General features: G+C 44.1%; 1 protein-coding gene across 3 annotated transcripts in view; it reads left to right on the top strand.

Annotated features, from left to right (window-relative positions):
- Positions 1-25,373, top strand: part of ASAP2 (ArfGAP with SH3 domain, ankyrin repeat and PH domain 2) — a 136,275-nt gene that overhangs the window by 34,691 nt on the left and 76,211 nt on the right. For all 3 annotated transcript variants that reach the window (XM_083178529.1, XM_083178528.1, XM_083178527.1), the window contains exons 2-3: positions 3,956-4,028; positions 18,891-19,036. In XM_083178529.1, coding sequence (XP_083034655.1) covers positions 3,956-4,028; positions 18,891-19,036 — 219 coding nt within the window. The remainder of the gene's footprint in view (positions 1-3,955; positions 4,029-18,890; positions 19,037-25,373) is intronic.

Here is a 25,373-nt window from a genome sequence, read left to right on the forward strand (position 1 = left end):
GTGTATGGCCCGGCGAAGAGCGCTGCTGCGCGCTCCCGCAACATCGCAGAGAAAGCCGTTCATCTGCTGGTAATACCAGCAGATGAGCGGCTTTGCATATCGCTCCGCTATGCAACCCAGTCCCCCCCCCTATTGTCATCATCGCTGTCCATACACGCTGGGCATAGTCGCCCAGTGTGTATGGACCTTAAGACTTATTCTTCAACTTCTTACACTCATAACAAATAGATGCAGCACTCATGCCCATCGAGCAAACATTATCTATGCACCAAAGAGTCTGGGACACCCTTAAGGCAGAGCAGTGCCTAACATCCAACTGACTAACAGGGTGAGTGCAGTGTACCCACTTTGTATTGATCAACGGGTGCATTGGCCAGGACAAAGATTTCTCAGTGCTTGTTACATAGAAACATAGAAACATAGAATTTGACGGCAGATAAGAACCACTTGGCCCATCTAGTCTGCCCCTTTTTTTAAACATGTTACCTCAAACCATATTTGATCCTTATTTTTATGTAAGGATATCAATATGCTTATCCCAAGCATGTTTAAATTGTACTACTGTATTTGCGTCTACCACCTCTGATGGTAGGCTATTCAACTTATCTACTACTCTTTCTGTGAAAAAATTCTTCCTCACATTTCCCCTGAATCTTCCTCCCTCTAGTTTCAGTGCATGTCCTCGTGTTCTGTTGCTCCTCTTCCTGTGAAGAATGTCTCCCACCTGTACCTTGTTAAAGCCCTTGATATATTTGAAAGTTTCTATCATGTCCCCCCTTTCCCTTCTCTGCTCTAAAGTATACATATTTAAGATCTTTTAGTCTTTCCTGGTACGTTTTGTGATGTAGGCCATGCACCATTTTAGTTGCTCTTCTTTGTACAGTCTCTAATGTATTTATATCCTTCTGGAGATATGGCCTCCAGAACTGAACACAGTACTCTAGGTGAGGTCGTACCAATGACCTATACAGTGGCATTATTACTTCTTTCTTTCTACTGCTGATACCTCTCCCTATGCAACCAAGCATCTGACTTGCCTTCTTCATTGCTTTGTTACATTGCCTACCTGCTTTTAAGTCCCCTGAAATAGTGACACCTAGATCCCTCTCTTCCTCTGTAGTTTCCATTATAGTGCCATTTATACTATATTGAGTCTTTGGATTTCTGAGACCCAAGTGCATGATTTTGCATTTTTTGGCATTAAACTGTAGTTGCCATTCTCTTGACCATTTCTCTAATCTGCCTAGATCCTCAATCATTTGTTTTACCCCTCCTGGTGTGTCTACCCTGTTGCATACCTTTGTGTCATCTGTAAAAAGGCACATTTTACCCTCAATTCCATTTGCAATATCACCAATAAAGATATTAAAAAGCACCGGTCCAAGTACAGATCCCTGGGGTACTCCACTTGTAACCTTTCCCTCCTTTGACTGTATTATTGTACTGTTTTGTACTGTATTGTTGTACTGTTTTTGTGTGCGTGTTGTATTGTATGTGATTGAGTTTGTTGTGTTGTGTGTATCTGTCCAATGTGTAAGTGTGTGAGGTGTGCTACATATATACAGTATGTGTGTGTTGTGTGTATCTGTGCAATGTTTAAGTGTTGTGTTCTAGTGATTGCTATCTGTTGCTGTTTGCACTTCATTAGTAAAAACCTAACCTTTTATGCCGATTTTATTATTGATATTTTGGATTGTTTTTTCCAATTTATTTGTGTTCTACTTTTTTAATTACAAGCCTATTTTACCCGTTTTTAAATATAAATAATGTTTTGGGGATTTTTTTGCCAGAAAATCTGTTACCTGTAGATAATGAATAATATTCTGGGGACATTGTGCAGCGACTAGAAGGGGGCTAGTTATGTGGCTTTCCTCCCTGGCATTGTTTACGAGGATGCCAGGCACATGCTCCTTATTCAGAGTGATGAGTGCCTGACATCTCTGACAAATAAGTCGTCCTGTGGGACTGGAGAATATATTCCGCTCTTGCACAGGAATATAATTGGACTTATTATTTGTTTGTTGTATTGTGCAGTGCTCCAAGTAGCTCGAGATATAAATTATCTGTTTAAAATACAGTTCTGTAAAAAAAAAAAAAAGTTATACTGTGCCTGTCAACGAAATACTGAAATTATAACGCATATTACTTTTTTTCCCTTCCCACTACCAAAGGTATGCTATCCGATGCTGGCCTCTGAGGTCTAAGGGGTAGAGATGGACATCGGAAGCCCACCATCAATTGATGGCTGGGCTTTGCGTTGGTCACTGACCATCTATTCAAAAGAATTAGATAGAATAAAAAGAATTGATTTGTGCATGTGCAAAAAAGCCCTCTTTAACGCATGCGCAAATATCTTCAGCATGTCCACGCATACACAGAAGCACTGCGGCATGGCTGGCCAGGGCAGCGGGACCATGGAATCCCCATCAAATGTTTACCATTCGATGGTGGCAAACATCGGAATGCCGCTGTTGAATGATAAAAGTGCTACCATCAAAACAAAATCGATGGCCATCCCTACTAAGGGGCCTACTGCTGCCCCTATCACCCACTTTTCCCTTTCAACTTTGCCTCCCTTTGCCTTAAACTGTCACCCTCTGCCGTGTTGCATATTATGGACATGGGTTGGGGAGGAGGAGGGGGCCCAAATTATATTTTTGCACCTGGGCCCACAACACACAACTTCTGCCACTGTATAATATCTCATTCATTTTTATGACATTCTCATACAGTGCAATCTTCTGATTTGTCCAATTGTTTTCATTGGGGCAGATGTATCAAGCCTGGTGAAGAGATGAAGTGTATAAAAGTGGAAGGTAATAAAGCACCAGCCAATCAACTCCTAGCTGTCATTTTTTAAACATAGCTGATTGGCTGGTGTGTTATCACCTTCAACTTTATCTCTTCATCAGGCTTAATACATCTACCCCATTATGTTTAACATTTACAGCTGTATATAATAAAGTGCAAGTTTCCCGGAAGCGCCAATCATTTCTAAGGCAAAACCCATGCCATGTAAATGATTGGTGCTTTAAAATACTCAGTTTGTCCGGCATCCTGCACCTTTGGCGAACTATAACTGTATTAGTGTTCACCCTGTGCCTATCAAACCCTGTGCAGTTCATCCTCCCTGCCTCGGGTGTCGCTGTCTGCTTTTGGTGTTTCTGATACAGTCTGGTCTGTGCTGAGATACAGGCCACAATGTGATGGACACCATAGCAGACAGCGACACCCCAGGCAAGGGAAGAGGAACTGCATGGGTTTTAAAAGCTGTGGGGTGCTAGAGTGAACACTACTGTATTACATCCCGCATTAATTTCCGATTAAACTGGCAACATTAAAACGTAGCAATACCAAAAAAAAGCAAGTACTGTACTAAAAAAATCTTTATTGAAGCCTGACAAATACAAGTACAGAATAAAAGTACTTTCAGTGTGAGTACAGTATAACACACATAAAGAACAATTAGCCAATACATAACTAAAATGAATACGTTTGTTCCGAAATGGTGTCAATAAAGACATAAGCCTGATACTCCCCTTTCAGTGTACCGTTTTAGCCAATGTTCCATGTAAATTTATAGCATTTCATTATACTATGTTGTGTATTTCTCTTAATGCTGTGGTGGATTCTGCCAGCTGTCAGTAACTGTATGTGTGAAGCTGGTCTCTTGCACACTGTAGAGTTGTGTTATTGCTTCTTCAAGACAGTCACAGGAATTCAGCTATAAATAAGTATCTCCCCCTCAGGCTCTTAAGTGGCTTTCTAACCCGCAGAGTTAATTGAAAGTGTCTTATTGATTATTTTTCAGCACTGAAACCCCTTTATGATCTATAATTATACTGCTGACCACAGCATCTCTGACTGACTGACTGACTGCTGCCTTTACACGCTTAATGCATTAAGGGACGGTTTGCTAGCAGTTCTTACATATTGTCTTTCATTTATGTCACAGGCCCTGGATGTGGATCGCAACATTCTCTATAAGATGAAGAAGTCCGTCAAATCCATTAACACATCTGGGCTCGGTATGTATCCCCTTCCCCAACCTCTTCTTATACTTCACTTCACACTAACCGTTCTTGTAGCCTGTAAGCGGCACACTTTTGTTTTTCACACCTCTCCGTGTCAGATCCCAGCAAGTATTTGCTGGCACATAAGCAAGGTGTAAGATGTGCCTGCGCACTCGCTGTCACTCTTCTGTCCGTGTAACAGAAATATCCACTTTCCAGGCTTACCACACACTTCAAATATTTAGGCTTTATTTTACTCTACACATCTCATACAGTCCTCAAGGGATTTTTGGAAACTGTGTTTGGGAATTAAATATTTGGGTGAAGAACTAAACAATGTTGGGAGTATTTGCACATGCTTTCCCCCCCAGGCCCGTGAATGTGTTGAATTTGCAGGCTGCGATCGCAGGGCAGAAGTGTGGTCTGTTATTTGTGTGTATTTGCAGCTTTTATTCTGGTAAAGAAGGAACCAGTTACTATCTACTAGCAAGCATAAGTGCCAATTTTATGTTTTTGCTGGTGGGTGCTCAAGCCAAAAATATAGAGGAATGGCTTCATGGGGAAGGGATGTGGCCACAAAATAATACCAATTTATATTATGGAGCACAGTTGTCTCCAATATTCAAATTATGTCAACAGAGTTCCACATACATAACTGTTACTGCAGGTGGCGGGTTTGTTAATGTGAGTGCTGCAGCCGCAAATTAGCAAGTTAATATGGAGGCCCAGCAGCTGCAGCGGGACTTGGGCCCGTGGGTGCTCATCAATTTCCGTGGGTGCTCGGGCCCTTGAGCACCCACAGAATCAGCACCTATGCTAGCAAGCCCGCTCGAAGCAAAAGCTTTGAAAGCTAGTCTGTGACCTTCTGCTTATGTGCATGTGTGAGAATGAGATGTAGTTTCACTCTCTGCCAGCAGATGGCAGTGTTTCAGAGACTCACGGACACTAGACCTATATAGGTGATATTGCTAACATAGTGGATTTTCTTATTAGTTCAATATTGCCAACTATAAAAATGCCATGCACAGCCTAAATCAGGCATTTCGAAACTGTGGCCCTCCAGCTGTTGTGAAACTACACATACCAGCGTGCCTTGCCATAGTTTTAGCATTCCCTGATAGCAAAACTGTGGCAAGGCATGATGGGACTTGTAGTTTCACAACAGCTGGAGGGCCATAGTTTGGACATGCCTGGCCTAAATGATTCCTCTTTGCTTTCCTTACGTGACAACATACCGTATTACTGCCATTCTCGTTGTCATCATTTTCTTTAAACATACCCTTTTCAGCCTGTCCTCTATCTTCGCTATATATTTAAAGATCATTATCACCTCTCAAAACCTCTCTGGGAGAAATACAAGCATGGCTGTCAGCATATCATGTGGTGCAGGATGTAGACGTATTAAGATGTCACAGTGCAGGTGACTAGGGGTTGAAGATTCCGAAGGACCGTTGCCTGCTATATGATTTGAATGTGGGCTCCGTTATTAAGAAATGTGCAAAAGAGTTGGTAGGATGGACGAAACTACCAGTATCCCTGATGGGGAGAATACATTTAATTAAAATGATCACATTTCCTAGACTCCTGTATCCTCTTCAGATGTTACCTGTCCTTTTGTCCCCTAAGGAAATTCGGGAGATTGATAAAATATTTAGAAAGTTCATATGGTAAAGAAAGAAAGCCAGAATAAGTCTCCAAAAATTACAGCAACCTAAAGTAAAAGGAGGAATTAATTTTCCGAATATGGAAAGAAATAGTCTGGCCTCTCACTTCCGTTATATAAAGGATTGGATCTGGGAGAGAGGGAATACACTAACATTCATTTGGAGTGTGCGGCCCTTATGAAAGTAGTTCTGGTGACATTTCTCCACTTTACGGATCTGGAGGTTGAATTGGGGGCTACTTTGAACCCCCTATTAACATCTACCAGAAGAGCATGGTACGTTGTCCGCCATAGATTGGGCATTAACTCCAAAGTTTCTATACTTTTAAACTTCTTGAATAACCCTGGTTTTCAAGAAGGGAAAGAGGAGTATCCATTTAATCGTTGGAAAGATATGGGTGTGTCTAGAGTTGGGCAATTAATAGATGTCGAGAGCAGAAAGCCCATGACTTTTAGTCAGGTAGCAGAGAAATGTGCGGAGAATATACCACTAGAACTCGCGTTTATCCAAGCCCAACACTACACACAAGAAATGACCCAAACTCTCAATGAAAATGATTGGGATAATGATTTGGATAAGCTTCTGCTTAACCCACACTCTGGGGAAAAAGTTCTTCTATTCTAATTTTCTTAGAACTATGATCGATGGTAACGTGGCGAAAACGGGTATAAGTAGATGACCGGAGGTATTCTCGGATTTGACGGACAATGATCTATTTACCCATTTGGGCTCCATTTGTAAGATGCTACCTATGCCAATGTATATACAGTAGAGTTATTTTTGAAGATTTATCACAGAGCCTATTTATCTCCAAATAGGAGGAAAAAAATTGGGTTATCTAATGATAGCAATTGCCTTAAGTGTGGTTTAAGTGGAGCAAATTTGGTCCTTTGTCTTTGGAGTTGCCCACAGGTTCTCTATTTCTGGAAGAATGTAGAACGGTTTATCAGAACATATATACAGAGTGACTTCCAAATAACGGCACAATGGGCCATTTTAAGTATAAAACCCTGTGATAGGGTAACCAGGAACAGAAGGGCCAATGACAAAGTGATGATGGCCATATCTGCTGTTGCAAAGAAAACTATTCTGCAGATGTGGATCCAGCCACAGTCTATGAAATTATTTTTGGTGAAACTGTATAATAAATTTTTGATGGACAGGGTGGAGGCTTCCTCACAAAAAGAGAAAAATCAAGATACATTTCTTGAGAGCTGGGATGATTTTATACAAACTCTCTCTCCCCAAGTCCAAGAAAAAAAATTAAGATCTGTTTTTCTCCTGTGGAATGGAAGCAAAGTAGAGGGGATTAGGGTAAAAAGGTTACCTATTACAGGTCACACGTAACTTGTCCTGAGCCAAGGATAAAAGTCTCCAGACAAGTGCCGACAGTCCAGTATATAAAAACTCTCCTCTAATAGATTTTACTTCTAACATATCCAATTCTATATTTTTTTTTAAAGGTGACTTTGACGAACGACATAGGTTACAGTTGTAATTAACCGATCCCCCATGTGACTGATTTTTGTCTCGGTTGCATTATTCACCCCTGGCATGGTATAGATAAGAAGAGATCTGCTGAGTTCCTCATTTATGCCCCATTGCAAGTTTCCGGTGTTGCTCAGCGATGACATGCAGATGAATGAGGCCATAAGTAACCCTCCAAAAACAGCGTTTGAACTTATTGGTCATTTTTGGTTTTAGACTATAAGGCATTGTAGTTTGTACAATAAACAATGCTTTTCATTCCAATAGGATATGTTGATACTGTAGCACCTGCCAGAACAATTTCCAAGTCTTTTCCTACATTTGAATGGACATTATGGGGCGGGGGGGTTTTAATTTTTTTTTATCGTGCCCGATCTCCCTTCTTAGTGATGGGAAATCACGGGGCAATACCCCCAGAGGTAGCAACATGAAAATGTGTGTGCGCTATCAGCATTAACATTTGAATACTGCCAGGATGGCCCCCCAACATTTGAATCCCCCCCCCCTAGGTTATGACGTGCAACCATCATCACAATACAATCTATGCAATCCATTTTTTTTATAATTACGTCCATTTAAATGAGAATAGAATGTGCAAAATATAGTGCAACCTATAAAAATCTCTAAGAAGCAACAAGTAAGAGGGCAATGATCAATACTAACTGGTCTTTTTCATTCAGGCAGATATTTTGTGCATGCATGACCACCTCGTGTGAATGGAGATTAGGCATTTGGTATTTAAATGACTCCGATACATATGCAAATTGTCCCGGGAGATCACACTGGGGAACATAAAGAAAGGGATAAACAGCGCATTGCTCGGCTTCTCCTCGTCTTCGGCAGAATTTTTATTCTCAAAAGACTTTACAAAGAAATAGGATAACCTACCAATGTTACATACTGTCACTGTTATAGCGGGTACCGCTCCACCAGGTATGCCAAAACTGCAGGATATGGATTGGAGGGTAGAGGGGGTTGGGGGATTGTTAGGTCCTGAAGAATAAAGGGGCCCTTCCGGCTCATTTTATCTGAGGGCCTTCACTGGAATCTTTGCCAGCAATTTCTTCTATAGTTCAGACTGAGCCAATGTAGACTACGCAGCTAAAACACTTCATTACTTCACTGCCAACCCTAATTAGGCCCATTAATGATATCACCCCCTTTATAGTCCTGCGCTGGTTATACAAAGCCCTAAAATATTGCTGGTCCCACATACATACAGTATACAAGAGTCTTCCTGGTAGAAGTCTTAGGGATGTTTCTTCTTATGTTAGTGACTGGGACGAATAACTGGGTCATATTCTTAATGATAGCCTAATGGTTACAGTATAAATGGTAGACAGTGCCTACGTTGCCAGTCACTAGGTCAACCACTCATGTTCGGCACCTTGAAATTGTCGACATATCAAAGGTTGATATTGACAAAAAGTCGACACAAGCTTATGGTCAACATGAATAGGTCAATAACCCTTTTTTAGTGTCGTCTTGGACACCGTATAAGTGTACCGGCTCTCTGCATCGTGATCTAATTAATACAACATTAAACCGGTTATCCAAAATGCTTGGTAACCATTTACTAGGGGGCTTAATCTGTGCTCCCTGGTCCACAGGGGAAACCCCCCGGTTTGCCACATCCCATCCAGAGACTGGCCCCTACCACCTCACTCCCTCGGTAGGTCCTTCATTCCACAGTCAGACATGGTCCCTATCCACCTTTGTCAGTATCTCTACACAGAGTGATGCCCCAAGTTCTGCAGTGCCACTTATGTAAAACACCTCGCCAGAGCGGATTTCCAAGTGTGCCAGTCCTGTGGGAGACTGCGAGGAACAATACATGACTAATTATCTGAGCAAGGACCAGACCCACAGAAATTAAAGCTGAAGAAACCCAGGGCGGACAACGAGAAACAAACTAAAAGGGGTTAGTTAATATACAGTACAATGTATTTAACAGTGTTTCATTAACAAACAAAAAAAAAGGGATTATACATATACAAAACTCAAACATTGCTCGCTCCAGTGACAATAATCACCTAAATCAAGGAAATGTAGAATTAGAACAGATTTCCATGTGAGCATAAGCAACCAAGGCACACAGAAATAACAGGATGCATTATGGGGGTTACTGCATCACTTTAGCTTCTGATTTAGGGGGTTATTCAGAGCTGATCGATGTTGTGTGAAATCCACAAGGCGATCGATTATGGAGCGACTGCACATAAGTACCGATCGCAGCGCACACGTGCGACACCAAACAGCGACATAAATCAGCAATCCATTTGAAGACTGGGCTCCAACCTCTGCAAATTTGTTCTGCAGGTCTGAATTAGGTCCTAGGTGTGGTATAAGGATCAGGGGGAGGGAGACTGGATGGGAATCTGCTACACAGCAATGGCTGATGATCTGCAGCAGAAACAGTGCAGGCTTCTTCCGCAACACTGTCTCCTCTGTCACAATGCTGCTTTAAAAAGCTGGGACGTGAAGTCAGAACAAACAGCTTGTGTAGTGTTTCACACTGACCTGCAGACATCGGCCACATATAAACTACAGCTCAGTCCTCGCCCACCAAATATCTACAGACAAGTGCTATATCGGATACAGGAAAAACAGAATGGTGGTGGAGCACTGACTTAATTAAAATTGCACAACAAAATATAATGGGTATCAATTGGGTATCACATGTAAAAGAAGTATATTTATTTAAAAATAATATCAACTAACTTATAGTTGGCAAATTAATATAGAATAAGGAAACTTTCATTAATGAAATAACATATAAATTAAAATATGATGCACTAAGAAATTGGTGTCAGAAGGACAGTGGAGGGTATACTTAGTATCAGACCCGCTTGTTCCTATTGGTGCTCCCTTCAGATGGTTATGCTTGGTCTCCCATTGTTTAATACATATAATACTGGTTAATGTGGGTGTCCATAAACCTGACTGGAGGCCGCTCGGCTTGTTCCTGATGGTGAGAGGGTCAGGTCTCCCTGACTTCAAGCAGGGAGAAAGGGTCTCCAATAATTGAGCAGGTGATGGTGTCCCAAATAGCAATGTCAAGTGGAAAGGATATATCACAAATTTGGGGATCCAAACTGTAGATGTTAAAAGGGAGCCGGTCCAAGTGGGATGAACAGTTTAGAGTCCAGTGTTCAACATGCAGGTGCAACCGAACGCGTTTCGTTGTTCTCTGACAACTTTTTCAAAGGTTACCTGGGTAGCTGCAGTGACTGCAGTTTTAGGGACGTTTGAGACATTTGTGTTGAGGATTCAAAATCTATCTTTAGGGCACCTCCACTCTTTGGGGTAATATTGGGGTGGTCATGGGGGTGCAGTGTCCTTCCTCCGGGAACAGCTAGCTAGTGTGGAATCAGAAGTAAGAACTTCGAATGGGAAGCTCATGCCAGTACACACCACCTCCTTAATTTTTTAGGGGTTGGTTAATCTCTGCATTGCCTACAGCGCCTGTTACTATCTGCTGCTGTGCCCTCCTCCATTAGTTAGCAGTGATTATCTTCACTGCAATGCCCAGGTTAAAGCTCATTGTGAGGTGATAGCAGATTTTAGCAACTTTTTACAGTGTTGTATTTAAACAAGGAGACACTTATTTGCGATATACACTCTTTGGCTGTCACATTTTTTTTTACCAATGTAAAAAAAAAAATATATGCTATCCTGCTATTTTTTAAGTTCAGGTTGATTTCCCAACTTTATCACACAATTCCCCTCAGTTGCGCATCATAAAAATAACATGTTTACATTGCCGCAATGCCTCCGAATTACCTTTTACAACTGGGGAAATAAACCTTGCAGTAAACATTGGTGCATTTCCTCCAGATTGTCATTTGCTGTGGGAAAAGCCCTCTCTCTCTCTCTCTCTCTCTCTCTCTCTCTCTCTCTCTCTCTCTCTCTCTCTCTCTCGCCCTCTCTCTCTCTCTCTGTCTCTCTCTCTCTCTGTCTCTCTCTCTCTCTGTCTCTCTCTCTCTCTGTCTCTCTCGCCCTCTCTCTCTCGCCCTCTCTCTCTCTCGCCCTCTCTCTCTCTCGCCCTCTCTCTCTCTCGCCCTCTCTCTCTCTCTCTCTCTCGCCCTCTCTCTTGCCCTCTTTTGCCCTCTCTTTTTCTCTCTCTCTTGCCCTCTCTCTCTCTCGCCCTCCCTCTCTCTCCCTCTCTCTCCCTCCCTCTCTGTTTCTCTCTCTGTCTCCCTCTCTCTCTCTCTTGCCCTCTCTTTTGCCATCTCTTTTGCCCTCTCTCTCTCGCCCCCCCCTCTCTCTCCCTCTCTCTCTCTCTCCCTCTCTCTCTCTCGCCCTCCCTCTCTCTCCCTCTCTCTCTCTCGCCCTCCCTCTCTCTCCCTCTCTCTCTCTCCCTCTCTCTCTCTCGCCCTCTCTCTCTCTCGCCCTCCCTCTCTCGCCCTCTCTCTCTCTGTCTCGCCCTCCCTCTCTCTCGCCCTCTCCCTCCCTCTCGCCCTCTCTCTCTGTCTCGCCCTCTCTCTCTGTCTCGCCCTCTCTCTCTCTGTCTCGCCCTCTCTCTCTCTGTCTCGCCCTCTCTCTCTTGCCCTCTCTTGCCCAGCCCCCATCTCTAGCCCCCCTCTCTCGTCTCCCTCTCGCCCTCTCTCTCTATTGCTCTCTCTCCCCCCTCTCTCTCTCGCCCCCCCCCCCCCCCCTCTCTCTCTCTTTCTCTCTCGGCTAGATGTATGAAGCTTCAAAATGTGATAAAATGGACAGTGACAAACAACCAGCCAATCAGCTCATAACTGTGATTTTTTTTTTAAACCCAGCCTGTGACATAACCGTTAGGAGCTTGTTGGCTGGTTATTTATCACTCTCCATTTTATCACTTTTTGAAGCTTGATACATCCGGCCCTTTCTGTGATATCTACATAATTCTAAATATGCAGATTTGCCATATAAATAAAGTTCATCCGGACCATAATACTGGTACTTTAAGGGGGGAAAAAACAGCATGGTACTTATGTAATATCTGGGCTCCCGTTTTTCTTATGAGACCGCGTCCCCTCGTGGGGCTCGCTGCGCTCGCCACACTTCGGGCACGGTGGCTCGCTGTGCTCGCCACACTATATAAAATCAACTCCATGCGTAGTTGGATAGTAGAGGTATGAAAAAATGGGGTGCATTTAACATGGGAGCCCAGATAATACATAAGTACCAACAGCATTTGCTTACTTAATAAATAGCTGGGCCCGGATAATGGATGTGATAATGATTGTGATCCAGTGGAATATTGTGGTGCTTGGTGCAGGATGGTCCTTACAGTAACTACTAGTACCTGGACATTTCATCAGTTTATATATTTCCCTGTGCTTGGCATGTACAAAGCATTCATAGAAAGATAGGGCTGTCGCTCCCCCTCGCTGTCTAGACAGCTCACCCCCAATCTGTCATTATCTGCCGCTTCAGGCATTGCCGTGCTTAGTGCTCTCATCCTAACCCATTTTAATACATTCATTTATAACTCCAGAACCCATCTTATCTCCATGATATAATGTTCTAAGACAGATCTCACATGCGCTGTTCAGTATCCAGACAGAAATCTGATGTCATTTCATTGCATTCAGATCCACACATCTTCCTGCCAGCACTTGCTGTGTTTGCTTTGCGTGCCCCCATGCCAAACGTCGTCAGCTGCCCTGGTAATTGCCTCATTAAAATGCCTGCTCTCTGCTGCCTCTTATTACTGTACACTATCCATCCGATGAATATTAACACCCTGAACCACTACTGGCTGTTGTAAACAGCATCTCATTTGCTTAAAACAATAGCTAGATTTCTCTTAACAGACTTATTAAAACTACCCAGAATACTGATGGGGATTTGTCATCATTGATGAGAGCTCAGTTGGTAGCAGAAATACAAGCGTGGCTGGGAGGGATGTGCATCAGCTCAGCTGGTTACACTGCAGCGTGATGTCATCAACGATAATACTCTGTGGAGTTTCCTTGTGGGTGAGCAGAAGGAGAAGAGCTGCACTACTACTGAGCCTCTAGTGTTTTACCTTCCTTGTATATTGCATTGTAATAAGAAACCTGTAAGCGTACAGAAATAATAACTGGCTATAACCGTTCTGGAACAAATGCAGTTAGACCCGGTCAGCGAATGTATCCTCTCAAGCTCCTGTGGAGCAGATTTATTACTCATGGTGAAGTGATAACGTAGCAGCTCATAACTGTCATTTTTCATAGCCGGTGCCATGATAATACAGGAGGCAGCACTGGGAGCAGTGTGGTTTGGTTTATACTTACCCTCCTCCAAGCGGCGATCCCCGATGACTCCCCGGAGGCAGCGACGGTCACTCCCCGGCGGCAACGTTCAGTCCCCCTCCTCCGGCACTTGCAGCAGACGCCGTACGTAACTCAGCGTAGTGCCGCTGGCGGAGCATCACATGTTTCTCTGCCCCCCCAGTGGCACTACGCTAATTGCATACAGCGCCCGTGGCGAGTGCCGGAGCAGGGGGACTGAACACGGTGCCCATGCCGGAGGAGGGTAAGTATAGACCAGCCATTTTACCCCCACTATCCACGTCATACCCCCAGTATCCACGTCGGCGTGGAGTTGTTTTTATAAAGTGTGGCGAGCGCAGGGAGGGGACACGTATCCATGTGTCCTTGCGGAGCCCACTGCGCTCAGCACGCTTCGGGCTCGAGGGCTCGCTGCGCTCGCCACACTTTTATAAAGTCAACTCCACGCCGAAGGGGATACTGGGGGTATGACGTGGATAGTGGGGATATTAAGCATTGTGTATTTTTAGGGCTCCAGAGCCACTTACGTCATTTACTTAGCCAGCATAGTGCTGTATTGGTATTCTGAATACACCACTACGTAAGCTGCGTAATGGGCGCCCTGATAATACACAAGTACCAGAATAATTTCTGTATTTGACTAAAATTGGCTTTAATATAACCATATTTAAACTATTTGTTCTGAAGTGTGCAGTGATGCCTTTAGGGGGAGTTTGTGTGCTCAGGTGTCGACAATGACGCCAAATAATGTGAAAAACTCATGTCGACCTTTCCATGTGTTGATCGTTTCCATGTCAACATCGAATTTGTGCTTGACGACATTGTGATGTATAGCACACCCTGAAAATGCTAGCAGCTTTTGCCCATAGCTTACAAATATAGGGCAGTTTATCATTAACATTGTGCCTTAACAGTGGAGCTAGGGCACGCACACCTTCAGATTTTAAACCTGTCCCCCATTTCCCCTCTAACCGCAGCGCATCATGATTTTGCAAAGAGAAAATTGCTGCATACACTCCATAGTCTAATTGTGGCCCTAACTGCCAAGTATAGTCTCCCAGCCTATCATTTAGGCATGTGTGCGTCCTGGTTGCATTCCTAATCTTATTACAATTACCAGTTTTTCTTTTCTCTCTCTCTTTTTTTTTTTTTTTTTTTTTTAAGCAGATTTGTAATCTATCTGTGCCACATCTTTCACCACTTGTTTAACAACCATAACCGTGTCATTTTTTTTTAGTTTTAAAATAGCTGCTCAGTCATGTTCCCTTCCTGAACACTGTTTACAGCAAACCTTAAGTCCTTATTCACTTTAAAAATCGCACGGTCTCTGCAATAGTATTCATTTTATGCAAGCAATTACTTGTGTCCGATATGACAGTATCAGACTGAGAAATGTTAGTGCATAAATGAATCACATTTATGCGGTTGATTTAAGAGGAGGGACTGACAAGTACACAGTATAGTGCACTGTGATCTTTCAGAACTCGCTTCCATGTATGCACTGGGAAAATGGGTACAAGCATAAAACAAACATATGTACATTAATGATGTGTTGTAGTGTGTTGTACTTGTAACACGTAAATGGGGTTCTCTGCCTCAAATCTGCAACATTTTTCCATGATCTGGCCTTATGATTTAAAGAGCCTGTTCCTGTCCCAAAGCGATCACCTTCATCTCCTCTTCAGGCTTTTCCTAGACTAACGGAGAAAGATATGTCGGTACATAAGTGTGATGGTGGTGCTCTGCCAGTCTGCCTTTTTTGTATCATAAATGTCGATTGTCATCTAGTGGTCAGCAGGTCAGCTGAGAGGTATCCCGGGCCCCGGTAAATTTTTTGGAGGCGTGGCCTAATCGTGTGAAGTGATTGCCTCCCACGATTAGGCCACACCCCAAAAAAGGTCTAAGGTGGGTAAAAAAAAACTTTAAAGTCAAAGGGGAGAGTGTTATTGCCCACCTCCACCTCCGCAGCAGCACACACGTACAACATGTGCTATGCGGACAGCAGGCTCAGCATGAGCTCTCACGCTGTCAGTGAGATGCTCATGCTGAGCCTGCTGTCAGCACAGCACATGCTGCTGTAGGTGTGTGCTGCTGCTGCTGCCCGGGAGGAAGGAAGGGGAAGGTATGGCTGGGTCGGACCGGGGCCCCCGCCGGACCCCTCCAGCAATCCCGGGTAATCAGTAAACCCCCCCCCGGCTGCCCTGGTGGTCAGTGGGTGAGGAGTAGTTAGCCATTTATATGTACATAGATAACATTACCAGAGCCACAAATGTGTGAAAAGAATGTCTAATGAGGCTCATACAGACCGTTATTAGAACAGATCAATTGCACCACATATATTAGTGAGTGAGGTGAGTGAAATTGGGCAGCGATGCCTGTAACCATTTAGGCAAACAGTAATTATTCACTGGGTTATGTTGATAAGTGTTGGAGTAACAATAACAAATGAAATGTACAACTTGTCATTGCTCTGCCAAGTAGGCCAGATAAACAGTGAGCAGCCTATTGGAAAGTGTCTTTTACGTGTAACATAATTCCGACATGGATGTTTTACTCCATGGGAAGACCTATGCATAAAGGTGGGTCCCATTGTTCCAGGAGTGAGTGCTCCAAATATAGGCCCTGATTCTAGTTCTATCCGTCCCCTGCGTGTTCGCATGGGGGGGGGGACGATGTTAAAGCTCTGTGCAGGGCTTCTGTGCGAGCACCTTCGGAGACTTGCATAGTTTAAACGCTGGGCGTCCCGATGCAAACCCAGGCGGCATCCTGCCTGCTGGGGACTGGTGTTCGACCTAAGCGGACTTCAGCTGCCCTCCCTGTAGAGACCGGCTTGGGTTTGCGAGCAGTAAAGAAATGATTGGATGGTCAGCGAATGACCCCCCTATAGTGTATTCATTTCTGTGAAGTCTAATATTAGGAGCAGACGTGCCGGAACATTAGTGTCTGTGCTCTCACATTCTCACAAGTTCGGTCTCACCAGCACATTGCACACATTGATTAAGCTGTCTGTGGTTTCTCATGTACATGCCATGTACTTCAGTGTTCCTGTGTCTGGTGCCAGGTGGGGTTCTGCAGCCACTGGTGGTTATGCTGGACTACCACCATCTCTAACCTTATGTTATTCCTTATATGTTTGGTACAGGCTTATTCATATACGTTGACTCTTAAATAAGAAGAGTGTGGTGAGCAATGTTTACCCGAATATACTTCAGGTTCCTGAGTCTCTCTCCTGACCCTGTTCGGCATTCTGGGTTCCTTCCAGTTATTACAGCTTCTTACTTAGCATTACACTTGCTTGTTTTGTGGCTGCACTTAACATTCACAATTTGTTTGATCAGAGGGACTGTAATGTAGATGAGCTAATGACGGTCCCCCTCCTTCTCCAGTAGTCTGCGTCTAGTCCGTTTGCTTTATCCTCTGAGTTTTATGGCACCAAAACTAACTGTTACAGTCTGTGCATTGTGACCACATTGCCCAGATTTAATTGTTCCAGATAATCAGATGGCAACGTGTGCCAGCATAATACAAGTAACGACGTCGGTTGATGGATTGTAGTAAGGAGAAAAAAGGCTCTTCTAAAGCAAATAATGCTAGAAGTACATTCAGTAGGGCAGACGTTTCTGTCTCATTCCTGTTACAAAGGGATGAGCAGCTATATAGGATATATATTTCTTCAGAATTCTCTTAGAGGAAAGGGTACTTGTGTATTATCACGGCGCCCATCGCATCGCATACCGTAAGGCATACGATGGTATGCGATGCGATACAATGTTAGCAGATGTTATACAATTTCAAATTGTATACCATCGAATTGTATGGCATATACAATGGTATAAGATTTTAAATTGTATAAGCACCCGAATGGGTGTTTTCAATGTTAAATGTGCCCCTATAAGATAAATAATTGTATAAGCACCGTAATAGGTGCTTACAATGTTAAAGGCACCCCCACGCCACCCGTGCTATCAACACCAACCTGAAGCGTGGCGAGCGGCGGCGGTACGCGTCCTATGACCTTTTCATACCCCCACTATCCATGTCGGCGTGGAGTTGTCTTTTTATATAGTGTGGCGAGCCACCGAGCCCGAAGCGTGGCGAGCGGACGCGGAATACATGTGAAGTAATGCGCGGCCCCTCACCACGCTTCGGGCTCGGTGGCTCGTGCTCGCCACACTATATAAAATCAACTCCACGCCGATGTGGATAGTGGGGGTATGAAAAGGTCGGAGGACGCGTACCGCCACGCTTCGGGTTGGCGTTGATAGTGGCAGTGGTGTGGGGGTGCATTTAACATTGTAAGCACCTATTAAGGTGCTTATACAATTAAAGATTGTATATACAATTTAAAATCGCATCTCATTGCATTGTATGCCATATACAATGGTATACAATTTTAAATGGAATACAATGCCATACGACTGAATATTGTGGGCGCCGTGATAATACACAAGTACCGAGGAACGTAATGAAATGGGGCCAAGCATATTAACATATCCATTTTATGTGCATTTACTCTGTATTCAGAATAAAGTGTAGATATAGGGGGGTTATTCAGTAAGGATCTCAAAACCAAAATCTTTCCCCAGTGGGCAAAACAATGCTGCAATGCAGGTGGGGCAGATCTAACATGTGCAGAGAGAGTTAGATTTGGGTGAGGTGTGCTGAAACTGAAATCTAAATTGCAGTGTAAGAATAAAGCCGCCAGTATTTACCCTGCACAGGTACAAAATAACTTACCCAAATCTAACTTTCTGTGCACATGTTACATCTGCCCCACCTGCAGTGCACATGGTTTTGTCCATTTGAGAAAAAATATGCTTTAGCGATCAAGTCTCTATTAAGGCCCCCGTAAACTTGTGTGATGGAATCGCATGCAGCCTCGCAAGCGATACCTTGGCAACCACTCCGTAGCGGCTAGGATAGCATATGATACATGCTTTTGTATACAATGTATTATATATGATCCTAGTTATGGCTGCTATATATGACAAATCTCTATAGCATCCGATATGATGCGCATGGGACAGTGCATAGGAATTGGAGGTAAATCACATACTATGTAGCACTATTCCCATGATTTGAAACCGTGTGTAAAACTAGCATATCGCACTAGCGTACGGGCGATTTTCGTCACATGTACTTAGGATGCAGCAGGAGACTGACCGGAGTCTCTCGATAGATGACAATTGTATATATACGAAGTCTTACAATGCAGCAGCTGTGAATTTTTTCCACGCCAAGTACTTTTCTTCTACATATACAGACTCCGTCACACACAGTATACTTCATAAATATAATTCAGAGCTGATTGGTTGCCACGGTGCACTTCCCCACTCTTATCACTGCTACATACATCTGCACATTAATCTCATGGAGACATTTAATTACTACAGCACGTTGTTTTGTTATGAGTTCTAGAGTGGGATTTGCTTGTCATTGTGTCTTAATATTGCTTTCTCTGTTTGTGTCTGAAGCTCACGTGGAGAATGAGGAGCAGTACACCCAAGCACTGGAAAAGTTTGGAGGCAATTGCGTGTGTAGGGATGACCCGGATTTGGGCACAGCCTTCCTGAAATTTTCTGTCTTCACCAAGGAGCTGGCTGCACTCTTTAAGAACCTGGTAAGTCAGAAACGTCCACTGTTAGGCATGTTTTGTATTGTGTGCTGTAAAGGCAAATGTAAAGCACTTTCAGTCCTATTAGGAGAAAATAGCTATATAAAGAAGGAATCGGTACATCTGTCATAATGAACTTAGGTCTACAGTCATTAGGTCGACCCCACTAGGTCGACTGGCTGGAAGGTCGACCTGACTTAAGGTCGAATTTGCATAAAGGTCGACATGAGGAAGGTCGACTGGTCATAAGGTCGACATGGGTTTTTCACTGTTTTTGATCCGAATGTCGACATGGACACAGTTGGCAATGAGAATCGGACCCTCGCATCGCTCGCGATGCTTCGGGCACGGTGCCTCGCTGCGCTCGGCACACTATTTTATTCTCCCACCACGCCCTAGTAGATGGTAGGGCATGAAATACCGCCTGTCGGCACATGTTGGCTCAAAAAACAGTGAAAAACCCATGTCGACCTTATGACCAGTCGACCTTCCTCATGTCGACCTTTATGCAAATTTGACCTTAAGTCATGTCGACCTTGGCCCATGTCGAACTTAAGTCAGGTCGACCTTCCTGCCAGTCGACCTAGTGGGGTCGACCTAATGACTGTAGACCTAAGTTCATTCTAATAGATATGATTATTACTATATCTCTGGCTTAAGGTGGCCATACACATGCAAATTTATCTTCAGATCTGGCTGGTTTGAACAAAAACATGGTTATGGATTAGCGCAAATGACAGTTGACCATTTGCTTGGAAATGCTGGAAAACTGACAAACTGTCACTCATCCATAACCATGTTTTTGTTCCAACCAGCCAGATCTGAAGATAAATCTTACTAGTGTATGGGCGCCTTAAGACTGGTGACTAGCTCTGTTTCCCCCTGCACAGAATTTGAACCCATTCTGATATTGTGACATGCCAGTTGAGCTTGGTCTCACGAGTTATATGCTACATCTGCCGTTTCTTCCCAGTTAACAGCAGCACATGAGAATTCCCACCAATCACAGTCTCCAGGCAGCTCGGCCAGTTACAACAGCTGATCCTTTTTTCAAAGCCATTAGCACTTTCTTTATTCTTACATTTATTGTCCTGTTTTACTTGATCGTCCTGATCACTTTGGAAATCGTTTATTTTTTCTGTTTAATATTGTGCTTCACAGATAATATTATCATTATCATTGCCTGGCGCTGATACAAACATATCAGACTGCTCTCCGGCTGTTTCCTGATGGCTGAGTACAGCAGTGACTCATGCCTGTTGGGACTGTGATCACGTCCTGCTGTTTATGCTGTACACACAGAGTAATAAAGAGGAACGTTGCTGGCTCCATTAATGAGCATAGACAGCTTGGCTCTCCTTCCCCTGACATGTGCGGTGCTAGCTGCCACGTTCATGGTCCTTTGAACAATCCAACATGGGAGCTATCTCTCGCTGTCCTGTTCTCTGTATATAATGCAGCGCAGATTGTAATGCTCTGAGTATTGTACTGAATGGTTGGGAGAGGAGTATTTAGTTTTTCTGTCATTCTGAAAATACTTAAAGGCTACTTGGTGTGCAATTAGGTATTTCTCTACTGTATATCCTATAGATTGGAAGCTGGCAGCAGGGCCCTCCTACCTCCAAGTCTGTTGTTACCCAGATTGTTCTATCACTGTCTACAATTGTAAAGAGCAACGGAAACTGCTGCACTATATAAGAAACTGTAAATCAATAAATATATATATATATATATATATATGTCACATACGCTCGGCACTCCGGACAAAACGATGGATATTACCGTGGTGCCTTCACAGTCATTGATACACACTGATACCTCCTTTGGCTTGTAGTAGAGCCTGGGAGGCAAAGAGCGGCACTCACTTCTACAAATCCGTGAGTGCCGCTCTTTGCCTCCCAGGCTCTACTACAAGCCAAAGGAGGTATCAGTGTGTATATATATATATATATATATATATACTCTCATACCGCTTTCAGTCCGCAAATGCAGGGTCGCACCAAGACTGTAAATCGGTTCAGTCCTGGTGCGACCCTGCATTTGCAGTCTGTTCAGATCGCATCAGCGAACCGGGCAATATTGCCGGTTTGCTGACGTCATGTGGGGCATCATCAGGGGTGGGGGAGGAGGCAATGCTTAGAGCTGGCGCTGCTCCAAGCGCTGCCTCCTCCATAGTGTGAATGGCTCGACCCAATTAACCCATTCACACTGCACAGCAACGCTTCAACAAACCAGTAAGAACCCTTCTTTTTACCCTGTCTTATTGTTGTGTTGCTACCGGTTAGCTGTAACCGGTAACCCCTTTCACATCGCACCAATTATACCACATGTACACGCACACAGAAATTTTAGGGTTAATTCTAGTTTATATTTTGGATTGTGGGAGGAAACCACGGGGAGAATATACAAACCCGCACAGTTAGGGCCATGGTGGGAATCGTGCAGTGAAGCAGTATTGCTAACCATTACAGTATCCGCTGTTGATTAGAACTACACAGTACTGTATGTGTGGAGACGTTCAGTATAAGAGTGGTCTTTGTAAAGTGATGTTCAGGACCTTTATTGTAAGACCTATTATGTGTTGTCAAATCTACTTAACACCATTTTTCATGCACAACTGTTTTTATACTGGCATGTGCAAGGCCCCTTTCCAACCTTTTTCCCACCCCTGGGGAATGTTGGCGAGGCCGGGTACAGCACCTGTATTGCATGCTGGTGAGAAAATTGGCTGCACATCTATAAGCGCTCACCCATGGTCTCGTTATTTCCCACTCACTACATGGTTTATGCTCTTCATTCCTTATAGCTAAAGTCAGGCTTAAGTCCTTTTAAAGCATGGTGAAAGTCTTGTATTAAAGTCTGTACAATCCCAATGGTATTCCCACTGATCCTGACATCTCTCAGTTTATGTGTTGTAATTGGCACACAGTGTAGTTACTGACAGGTGCAAACAGTAATTTACAGCACGCTGACTGCCCCATGGTGCATTCCTGCGGTGAAGCTGATAGAGGGGTGGTAGAGAAGGGGGTGGTGCTGCTTGTTGAAATATGTCTGTAAGCAATTTGAAGCAGCCAAGTGCGTTTGTTTATGTATAAAAGGACAGAAATGACGAAGGTTAAATAACATTTATTTTTATTAAAAGGGTTGAAACTATTTAGTTTTATTGGCTGATGAATCGATATTGGTGGCCAGTGCCACCATATCGCACCTTGTATACATACTCTTACAATTTGTATCATTGGCTTTACTGGAAGAGAGTGTTTATGGATGATTTAAACATTATTTGTAAATCTTCAGTAATTTTGCCTGTTGTCTGTATTGAACGTGTTGCTCTAACATGGACTGTCCCTATTGGATTAATACCCCTTTTACACCAAAATTCCGGATCTGACCCGGTATTTGGAACACGGTTCCAAGCCAGGTCAGACTGAGTTGGGTTTGCACAGTTTACAGTGGGGTGCCGACCCGCAGTATAAACAGGGGGGGGTGCTTGGAGATGACATCATCTCCAAGAACCGGGGTCACCGCACCGGGGCCCGGACCGCTGCACTGGGGGAAAGCCCAGTACCAAGGTAAGCTGCTGGGCTGCCCCCAGCCTCTGTGTAGTCCCCATCCGTGAGGTGAATGGATGCCGCACACAGGCAACCATTCACCTCTTCCCCCCCGCCCAACCTCCATACTGTGACCGCAGGACGCTGTGGTCCGGAGGTTGGCCTTCCCCCATTGCTGTAAACGGGAGCCGGGTCGCAGCCCCAAATGGCTGATTGTGGTCCTAAAATGTGATTGGGAGCAGCCGGATCCCACATGGTATGACCTCCTCTACACATAGCAGCGAGGTCATGCAGCTCAGCCAATCAGTATCCTGTACCCTGTGATCTCCCTCCTTGCTCTGTGGATGTGAGTGCAGGTACTGTTAAAGTACTGTCAGTCGTTATGGAACCTGTCGGGAGTACCAGTGAGTAGAGGCATGTGGGAAGATCGTCTGTGTGGCGTGTGAGGGGCATACGTTAAGGGCTGTGCAACATGTGGAAGTCAGAGTGTATTATTTTTGTAGTGTATGTGGGCTGTGAGGGCCTGTTAGAACATTTTCTGGGTCTTAAAGCATGTGGTTGTAGTTTTGTAGCAGTAGGGGACTGATGGCATACAGTGGAATTTCGGAATTATCTAATTGTGGGCGCTGATTTTGTTTTGAGGCAGTTTTCATGTTCTTAAAATTCAAGATAATGCATTCCCTTTTGAATACTGATCTGCTGCGTGTACTGTCCTCCAATCTTCAAAGAGGCCGCACATCTGGCTCTTGTAGTGTATCCGGTAGCCCGTCAGAGCTTTAGGATAATCGGCCCTATTAAAGGACCAGTTTGTATCATCGCAGCCCCACCCTGGAAGTGGATGGGCGCATAACATTCCTTAAGGTGCGTACACAATGGCCGGTATATCGTCCGTTAGTGCATCGATATATCGGCCATTCAATCTATCGTGTGTACGAGTGATATATATCGGTGAACAACAACACAGCCAATGTTCGATACATCTAAAGATATATTATATATAGATATAATATATACCGTGTTTCCCCGATAATAAGACACTGTCTTATTTTTTTTTTTTCAGTCCAAAAAACACCATAGAGCTTATTTTCGGGGTAGGGCTTATTTTAGCCCCTCAGTCCTGCTTTTATCCACATCATGCCCCTCAATCACCTTATACTTTAAGCACAACTGCCGCTTTCCTTTACTTCTGCGTTTCTCAGCCACCCAGCCTTGCCACCGCTCAGCCACTCTGCTCCCGCCTGTGTACAGACGCCGCTCAGTCCTTGAGATGCGCAGTGACGTCACATGAGCAATGCAGCCCTGGGACAGCTGATGCCAGCAGAGGCTTTAGGCTCTACCGTGCAGCAGCATCCATTTCATGCGGGGGGCTGGAAGTTTTTTGCCCAGGGACTGTGCAAAATGGGGATTTAGCTAGGGCTTATTTTCGGGGTAGGGCTTATTTTGAACCGTTGTCCAGAAATAAGGGTAGGGGCTTATTATCGGGGTAGGTCTTATTATGTGGGAAACAGGGTATATATCAGCACATCGTGCAGTGTGTACTTGCGATCCGCCAACTGCCGTACAGCCTCGCTGGGAGCCACCTGTGATTGACAGCTCCATTGGCGGCCACCTATTTATGATGTCAGTCCCGACGGATCGGGCATCGTGGATAGAGAACACGCTGCCCAATCCGTCTATAGATAGATCTACTAGTGTGTACCCAGCTTTAGTCTCCTGGACATTATAGGAGATTAGGTGAGCATGGTTCATCTAAGTCTGAAAATGCTTTTATGCTTTAAAAAATAAATAAATCTCAGTCTTTTCGTTATTCAGTAATGTTTTATCTATAGTACTTGGTATGCAGAGAAAAATATTCGGTACTTGTGTAATAGCACGGCGCCTGGCTACGCTACATATTCAGCATAGGCTAAGCTACGCTGTCAGCGTAGCCCAACGGCTGCCTAGCGTAGTTAGCGTAGTGACTCCGCGACAGCCCAGCGGCTGCCTAGCGTAGTTAGCGTAGTGACTCTGCGGCAGCCCAGCGGCTGCCTAGCATAGTTAGCGTAGTGACCGCTAACTATGCTAGGCAGTCGTTGGGCTGTCACTACGCTAACTACGCTAGGCAGCCATTGGGCTACGCTGACAGCGTAGCTTAGGCTATGCTGAATATGTAGCGTAGCCAGGCGCCGTGCTATTACACAAGTACCGAATATTTTGCTCTGCATACCAAGTACTATAGATAAAGCATTACTGAATTACGAAAAGACTGAGATTTATTCATCTCACAAGGGACTCCCTGCAAATAATCCACTTACACTCAGGAAATGTTATTTACATTGCAGCCCTTTCAGCCACTTGGTTTTTAGAGCATGATATTCTGCCTTGGCACAAGTCCATGTCATTCATAAAACCGCCAATAGTGGACGTCTATGTACAGTACATGCCGCTGCTCTGAAAGCTTGATCTCCTAAGTATGGCAGGCCGGCATTCTGTGTGATCATACAGCCTATAACCAGGGCAAATGTAGACAAAAAAACCGGGGTGTGGATCATGGGGTCGACATTAATTAGATCAACGGTGTCTAGGTTGACCCCCAATAGGTCGACATGGGAAAGCGGTTGATACAAAATGCAGACACTGAAATTGTTAACAAGTTCAAAGGTCAAAGTGAGTTTTTCATGTGTTTTTTTTTTTACTGTTTTTACCGTTTTCAATCATAGTCCATGTGGATGGTTAAGTATGAAAAAGTCTTTACAAAATAAAGTCGACATAACAATGTCGACCTTTTTCTTGTATTGACCTAGAGAGAAGGT

This window comes from Crinia signifera, chromosome 3 (assembly GCF_055691185.1).
Source record: "Crinia signifera chromosome 3, ASM5569118v1, whole genome shotgun sequence".
NCBI lineage: Eukaryota > Metazoa > Chordata > Amphibia > Anura > Myobatrachidae > Crinia > Crinia signifera.